The sequence below is a fragment of the Puma concolor genome, chromosome E1 (assembly GCF_028749965.1).
Source record: "Puma concolor isolate L17-30 chromosome E1, mPumCon1.1.hap2, whole genome shotgun sequence".
In the NCBI taxonomy this organism is placed as follows: Eukaryota; Metazoa; Chordata; class Mammalia; order Carnivora; family Felidae; genus Puma; species Puma concolor.
Window position 1 is genome coordinate 48,459,467 of NC_141680.1, and position 8,305 is coordinate 48,467,771.

General features: G+C 47.2%; 1 protein-coding gene across 11 annotated transcripts in view; it reads left to right on the forward strand.

Annotated features, from left to right (window-relative positions):
* TANC2 (tetratricopeptide repeat, ankyrin repeat and coiled-coil containing 2) overlaps positions 1-8,305 on the forward strand; it is a 377,119-nt gene that overhangs the window by 360,599 nt on the left and 8,215 nt on the right. For 9 of the 11 annotated variants that reach the window (XM_086687668.1, XM_086687671.1, XM_086687672.1 and 6 more), the window contains 6 exons: positions 194-369; positions 685-817; positions 1,379-1,408; positions 2,243-2,334; positions 4,584-4,730; positions 7,215-7,315. In XM_086687668.1, coding sequence (XP_086543794.1) covers positions 194-369; positions 685-817; positions 1,379-1,408; positions 2,243-2,334; positions 4,584-4,730; positions 7,215-7,315 — 679 coding nt within the window. The remainder of the gene's footprint in view (positions 1-193; positions 370-684; positions 818-1,378; positions 1,409-2,242; positions 2,335-4,583; positions 4,731-7,214; positions 7,316-8,305) is intronic. The other 2 variants (XM_086687670.1, XM_025927573.2) reach the window with 1 other exon arrangement.

Here is an 8,305-nt window from a genome sequence, read left to right on the forward strand (position 1 = left end):
AACTGGGCTCTCTTCTACTGAAAGCTTGTAGGATCATTTTTTTTTTAACAGTTTTATTGAAAGACCACTCACATACCAGAAACAAAGCTGTGCGTTGGCAGAGCATACACCTTAAGTACCAGCTTTCCCTCCTGCTCTGAATTTTCATGTTTTTTGGGTTTCCTCAGGCTTGTGTTAATACTTACTCTTGTAGGTGCCTCCATTGCTCTCATGGACAAAGAAGGGCTGACAGCCCTCAGCTGGGCTTGTTTGAAGGGTCATCTCTCAGTAGTACGTTCTCTGGTGGATAATGGAGCCGCTACGGACCATGCTGACAAGAATGGCCGCACCCCATTGGATCTGGCAGCTTTCTATGGTGATGCCGAGGTGGTGAGTGCCTTTAAACAAGCCTCTGGGTCATAGGGATCTTAAGGAAGGTTCTCCGTCCATAATGTTTTCTAGGGTTAAGGGTAGAATAACATGTAGATGATTCCTGATAGAAGGTTCTCAAATCCCTACTTGCTAGAGGACAGGAATATTCAAAACACCACTAAAGACGAAGAATACAGGAATGGCCTGTAAATACCATGGTCCCAGCCTGGTTTAGACCTGTGGTTAAATAAAGTCCAGGCAGCAGCCAGACTCAGTGGAGCAGCACTGAGCCCTTGCACTTGTGTTAACTGTTCTCCTTGATCCATGTCCTAGGTCCAGTTCCTGGTGGATCACGGGGCCATGATTGAGCATGTTGACTATAGCGGAATGCGCCCTTTGGATAGGGCTGTGGGGTGCCGGAACACTTCTGTTGTTGTCACTCTTCTGAAGAAAGGAGCCAAGATAGGTAGGAGAAAGGAATAAGGTGCTGACCATCTGTGCCCAGGGGCCAGACTGGTCCAGTGGTCTGGCCGCCCTGGGTGTTTGGTGTGAGTGTGTGTAGTTTCCCCTCTGCCCTGGCCCAGTTATTGTCCAAGTGAACAGAAAGGCTCTTGGCCCAGAGCAAGCACCATCTGAGCCATGGTCTACACTACTCTGTGTCCAGAATCACATGGTTATCTGCCATGCCCCACGTAGCCTTGACCGGGAGGCTACTCTAACCTTAAGCACATCTTAGTGCTAATGCCTCTGTGCCAGCCCCGCCCTGTGAGCTTCCTCGATCCCTGCGCTGCCCTGAGCCTCTGCTTTCCCTTGCTCTGTATGTGCTTCCGACTCTGCAGTCCCTGCTGCTGCTGTCCCACCTGCTCCCCCATCCCACAGACCTGTAGGCAAGGGTTGGCTGATATGCTGGCTTTTTTGCTGCCTGCCTCTCACTGCTGCTTTTTCCTTCTTTTTTTTTTTTTTTTTTTCACCTTCATCCATTTTTTTTTCCTCTCCTACAACTTTTTGTTTTCTCCTTTCTTTGAAGGTTGTCAGACGTTACCGAGTCGCCCACGAGGTATATTTCACCGCTGTCAGCATCAGGCGTGGTCTGATGGCTTGGTCAGCTTTGCCTTCTCCTCTTTGATTTAGCCTGCATGAGTTCCCTACACCTCTAATCTTTTAATTTACTTCACCTTAAAAGAAGATTTTTTTTAATGACTGTTGTAGAGAATAACTTGAACTTTTGATAACTAACCCTGAAAAGCTTAGTTGGTAAATAATTCAGGTGTCTATAAACTAATCAATTTAACCTCTTCTTTCTCTTTGTGGGTAAAGTCGTCCTCAGTAATGTTGGCTTGTTTCACATCTTTTGACATTCAAATTGTACTCCTGCTTCAGAGTAAATCCCAGGGAGGCCTATTTGATACTTACAAATTAAGGGAGCCTTTAGAATCTTTAATGGTTCCCCTTCTGCAAAGTACAGATTTTTAAATTAAGAGACTAAACAGCTAGGGATTTTGAGTCCCAGGTTCTAAAATAAATTGCCCTTTTTGGATTTTTTAAATCTTGTGGTGACATTTAATGCAAAATCTTTCTCCCAATTACCTTATTTAAAATAACTCCAGATTTAGCCATGGCCTGCCCAAATACAACACACAGGCTTTGCTGCCCTCCTGTGGTGCAGGCTCAGACAGTTCAGATATTCTTATTTTAAGGTGAATACAAATCCAACGCAGCTTCTTGGCAGTGGGAGTCCCTAAGATACTCCCAGGTCTGAAAGATGAGGAAATTGTTGTGGAGCAAGTTGTTCTCTCAGCAGAAATTCCCCCAGGATGTTTTTTTCACCTAGCTTCCTACCACCCTTACATTGTCTGAGTTTTTTACCCATCATGCATCCTGTACACTACAGGTCCAGCCACATGGGCGATGGCCACCTCCAAACCAGACATCATGATCATCCTGTTGAGCAAGCTGATGGAAGAGGGGGACATGTTTTATAAGGTGAGAGGAGGAAGGAACAAAGTTTCCTCAAAGCAGCCACTGACTGTTTTCTATATGTAGAATCTACTAAAGTCTTGACACTCTCATCCTTGTCTCTAGAGGCAGAGGGAGAATGCCATCCCTCAGTGATGGGCTCATAAGTTGAGGATCCTGAGTTTTAAATTTCCCAACAAGAGAGCAAAAGTAGCCTACATAAGCCTGCAGCTGATCAATTTAAACACCAAATTTTACCTAGTTACTAATAGGCAGTTACATAGATTCTGCATGGAATCTGCTGGAAACTCATGGGACAAGTCAAATTATGTAGTACAGATACATAGTACTGGAAAGAGGCATTGATTTTTGCTTTCATATTTAACACATACATTGGTTTTTAAAAGTCTGTAGTGATAAAACTGGTCAGCATCCCTGAATAAGATAAGGAAATCTAGGGGCGCCTGGGTGGCGCAGTCGGTTAAGCGTCCGACTTCAGCCAGGTCACGATCTCGCGGTCTGTGAGTTCGAGCCCCGCATCAGGCTCTGGGCTGATGGCTCGGAGCCTGGAGCCTGTTTCCGATTCTGTGTCTCCCTCTCTCTCTGCCCCTCCCCCGTTCATGCTCTGTTTCTCTCTGTCCCAAAAATAAATAAACGTTGAAAAAAAAAATTAAAAAAAAAATAATAATAAGGAAATCGAGACAAATAGCAATTATAAGATTTGCTTAAAGTCACTCACAATGACAACAAAAAAAGTATGGAGTCTTTTTGTACTCATAATTGAAGCTGAAGTCTCCATAGCCCTAACAGAGACTCACTCCTGTGGCCTCTAGGAAGTCCCATAAGGACATTACATGTCAGGAGCTGCCTGGCTGGCTCAGTCAGAAGAGCACATGACTCTTTATCTCGGGATTGTTAAGTTTGAGCCCCATGCTGTGGGTAGAGATTACTCAAGTATATAAAACTTAAGAAAAAAAAAATTACGTGTCATAGTTCTCTGGTTATGTTAAGATTAGCGGCATCTACTTCTAAAGGTAAATACAAATCCAACCTCACTGAGATATCCCTGGGCCTGAAGATGGGGAATGATTATGTAGCACGTTATTTCCATGTCCCACCCATCCCTGTGTAAGAAGCGTACAGAGTTCCTGGGAGCAGGGTTGTATTTCCTGAGGACCCTTTGTGTGAAAGTCATGATAATCTAGGACTCTCAGTCTTCTATGAAACTTGAGTCCTGACCCAACCAGGATTTCACATGACTTCCAAGAAGGGTCTCATTACTCTAGGACTTTGGGATAGCACTGCTGTCAAGAATCTAAGCCCTGGTTAGAATATAATTTCTGATATTCTGAGACAAGGAGTCCTACCTCCTAATGAGGTTAGGCAAGCTACTGCTGTTCCCACCCAGAATTCTACCTTGGCCAACTCTAGATCTGTCCTTAATGAATGGTGCTGCAGAGAAAATCAAAAGGTCAGGATCCCTGGTGGAGTTGCAGCTGTACAGAAGGAATGGAGTAGATTAAGATCAGCTAAATGAATGGGAGATGCCTCGTGCATCATTCTGAGCTCAGCTGATAGATTTTCAGATACAAAATGTAAGAAAAGTTCAAGGCCCCTGTGACCAGATCCCTAGGCTGGGATTTACTTCATGGTGGAAAATCCCTCCTGCACAGATGGATCACACATTCTAAACTTCTCTTCTCTACTACCACCTTACCCCAAGCCTTTTTTAAAAACAGGGGGAAACTGACTGATATTTATTCACTGAGATTAGGGAAGCAACAGCTAGACTGTTTTAGCTCCCACCTCCTTGTAAGGAAGAGAATGACCTCTCCTAGGGGACTGGCAAGGTGGGACATCAAACAGGAAAAGAACTTTCCAGGCAGGCCAAAAGTAAAGAAGTAGTAATAACTCTGGAGTGGTTGAGACTAGGAAATGATGTGTGTCCCAGGGAGATCAGGTCAAGAAAAAGCTCCTTTGAAATGAGCAAGGTCCATCTCTTGGGAATCCAGTTGGGAAGCTGGAGGTTCCAGGTGTTGGTTCTCTGGCTTAGGTCTTGGGTATCCCCTTCAACCTTGCCCTTCCTGCCAGGCGAGTTTCCTGTTGAAAAGACTGGGCCCTCTGCTCTCACCACCAGGGCCAGACCTACTCCCTAGGCTGGTGGTTGGGAGGGCTAACTTAGTACTTGCTGCGGAGAGGAGGAAGGGAGTGGGGCCACACCTCCTCAGCTGCTCAGCAGACCAACTGTGTGTTTTGCCGTCTTGTACTCCCGTTAGAAAGGTAAAGTAAAGGAAGCTGCCCAGCGCTACCAGTACGCTCTGAAGAAATTCCCTAGAGAAGGGTTTGGTGAGGACTTGAAAACCTTCCGGGAACTAAAAGTGTCTCTCCTCCTCAACCTCTCTCGATGTCGCAGGAAAATGAACGTAAGTCCCTCTCCTCCCAGCTGCTTTCTACAGCCCTGGAAGTTGACAGCCCGTGTCACTCACTGGCTCTTACCAGGCCCCTGAAATCGTTCTCTGCCCCATTTGGAACTTGGTTGTCCTTCACAGAGCACTGACATTTGCAATTTGAAAGAAATCAAGTCTAAGTTACAATCCGTATCTGAAACTATAAAAAAGTTAATGCTGTGGGCACTTTGGTAGCTTTCTGAATTTTTAGTTCCCACTGAAAGTGATTGGAATACCATCATCATTACCTCCTACCCCCAAGTCAGTTTTCTGGTCTTTGGGAAAATGTGAGAGCAGTGGTCACTAGAATTCCAGCTGCAATTAGATATGAATTTTAGTCACTCCCTTCCTTTCTCATAGACCCCTAGTCACTTAAGGCAGGGCTGGAAAGAAGGCTCAGGACCATGGACTTCAAGGTTTATTTCAAAGGCTAGTCTTGAACTTTTCCCTCCTCTCCTCATCTTTTTACTCCAGCATGCCATGTCCATTCTTGTCAAAGAGGGAATCTTAGAACTCTTCCTGGTCCTCTGTTATCTCCCACGTAGTACTTGGACCTTCTCACGTGCCACGCACATACCGTCTCTGATGCCCTCAGCCACTGCTCCTGTGACACACAGATGCTCCCAGGCCAAGAACCCTCTCTCAGAGACTGGGAGTAGCTGAGATCGTGTCAGGAATCTCTGACAGCCCCCAGCCTGAGGTCTCACAGTTACTTCAGGAGCTAAAAACAATCCACGCCAAACAGGAATGCTGATACTTAGAGAGCTCAGCTGTGCAGAAGTGAGATTTCAGCTGCAGGGGCAGGGGGTCTGCTGGCATTTCCAGAGAGGGGGTCTGCTAGCAGTTGTGTACATGACCTTCACATCCTCCATCTAAACCCTGGCAACGAGAAGAGCCTTGTAGACGCACGTGTCTCAGAGGACACAGTTATGGCCCGAGGAGGCAGAGTTGCCCCAGGTGCTGAGGAGAGGGGGAACGCAGTAGCAGTTCCTGTGGGAAGGGGACACCCCAGGGGAAGGCAGTGAGGCCCTTCTGTGAAACATAACCAGATCAGCAGTACCCAGGGTCCCCCGTGGCAGCAACCCATGAGAATGAGATGAAGCTAGGAGCTGCCGCCAGCCTGCTGCCTTCTCTTTTGCCTGAACAAATAATCTGCGCCTTAGAAGCATTCCAAATCTTGCCAGAAATGGTGATTGTCCAAAAGAAAAGAAGGGTAAGGTTGGAAACAGAGTAGCAATAGGTGACTCCCATAAGATGGAATACTTCCTCTCTATAGAGCTCCACACTTGCTCAGAAACAGGTGACAGCCACCTCCCATGACCAACACTGAACCAAACACCTGAGGTCTGCGTCTCAGTCAGAGATGGCCCATCACTTTTTCTGGTTAATTTCTACCCATGCCCCAGGCCCTTGTTCCGCCTCAGGAGCACGCATGTCACCAGAGGTTACTGTACTAAGGCTCTGACATTGAAAGAAGAGAAAGCACTCTGTCTTTAGCTTAGTATGGAAGGCTGCCTTTAAACGTACAGCTCTGTTACCCAGGTGCCTGTTCCCAGGGTTCTCCTAGGAGGACACATGAGACCACACTCCTCAGGGACTCCACTCCTCAGATCACACCCTCAGGGACCCTCAGGATCAAGAGATGAGGGGACAACACAGACCCCAGTCATAGCTTTGGCCCTCTCTTATTTTAATTTTTTTGTTTTAAATGCATCTAAGTAGGGAACCAGTTCAGAGAAGGAGAGGCCAGAGAAGCCCCTGTGAAATAGAAAGGAAACTACCAGTTACCGAGCCTCTGCCATGTGCCGGAAACCGCATCGGGGGCTTTCCAATGCGTCATCCCACTTACTTGCACTTGCAGAGTAGACATGGGTGAGAACACACAGCACACCCTCTCAGGGGCTCCAGGGGGGACCAGAGGCCTGAACCCAAGTCTGTCTGGGGTCCCTACCCTATCTGGTCTCCATGGTCAGTGCGGTTCTCCTTTACGCAGACCTCATCCTGCTGGAGCTCACTCACCCGTTAGGAAGCCAAGGAATAGTGGGTGTGACAGGAAGCCGGGGGTAGGATGAGCGCCGCATGAGGTACATGGATACGTTTGCCTCACACACACCGTGTAACAAGAGTCCCGGTTTCCAACTTCAGGAGCTTCACTGGGTTAACATCTGGCTTCTGGGCTAGAAAGAACTTCATTAGAACAGCAGAAAGAAGGCAAATTAAAAGTATCTTCATGCTTCCAGGCAGATAAATTCCCCGGGAGCTGTTGCAGGGCCACACAGGGCAGAGGTGAAGGAACTCCCAGTCTGGGCCACGTGGCTAGAGCCATGCCAGGCATGTCGAGAATCCCAGGTGTTCCATCCATAAATGTCAAACAAATGTACCTGTAATCTGTTTTATTCCCAAATTGTCTATTTTTCATATCTCTTCAATGACTCATTTGCACACCTATTGTAATGACAGGATTTTGGAATGGCGGAGGAATTTGCTACTAAGGCCTTGGAGCTGAAACCGAAATCTTATGAAGCTTACTATGCGAGAGCAAGGGCCAAACGCAGCAGCAGGTGAGGAGAGAGAGAGAGAGGGTGAAAAGCAAGAGATCTCTGTTCCGAAAATCCGGCCAAAGCCATGTAGGCCGTCCTGGGACCTATGTACCCAAATGTGTCTATCCCTGAGGACTTTTAGGGCCAAGCTTTGGGGATGGCTCCCATAGCGCAGAGTTCCGCTTAAGACTGGCGTGTCTTCAGGGCTGTGGAGCTCTAAAACATTTCACTTTGGGAGAAAAATGCCTTTGCGTTGTTGGAGAATGGCACCTTCTTCCAAGAAGCCTCTGCCGTATCTCAGTCACTTTTTAACCCCTAAAGCAGATAGCATAAAGAGACACTGGTGACTTAAGAAGAGGTCACATAAGCAAAACATCTTCCTGGCCCTTTTAGAGAAATAGGATGGGTCACTTACACCACAGGCTCCTCTTTCTTTTCCTAGAGGCATTGAGGAGTCCCTGTGGTATTCAGTCTTCCTTCTGGGGCTCTCCTCAAGTCTGGTGGCATCAAACCTCCTCCTCACCTAAATCCCCACCACCACCACACCACACACTCATGGAGACAGGAGGTCCTTGCTGCCAGGATTGAGGGGGCCCAAGAGAAACTCCATCCCTCGTGTCCATCTGCTGTGGCTTGGCCAATGGGAAGGAAAGGCTCCAGAAAGACCTAGAACCAGCCATCACTGATCTTTGGATAACTTGTCACTGTCCTCGATGCTTCCTGCCCAGTGCCCTCCCCTTCTCCTTAACATGGCCTGGGAAAGAACTGCTTCAGGGTCAGTGTTGTGGCCAGGGGCGATATGGTCCTGAAAAAACAAATCCAGGTTAAGTCTCAGCAATGATGGTGGCAGAAATATTAGTCTTAACTAGCTGGGGTAACAGAGTCCTTACAGAAGCTTGACTATCAAATTCTCTTTTTCCCCAGATAATTCCTTCCCCACAAGGCCAGTTGCCCCTTTCCTGGGCAATCTTAATAGAGAGGATGGGAATATCTCTGAGAGTTCTTGTCCTC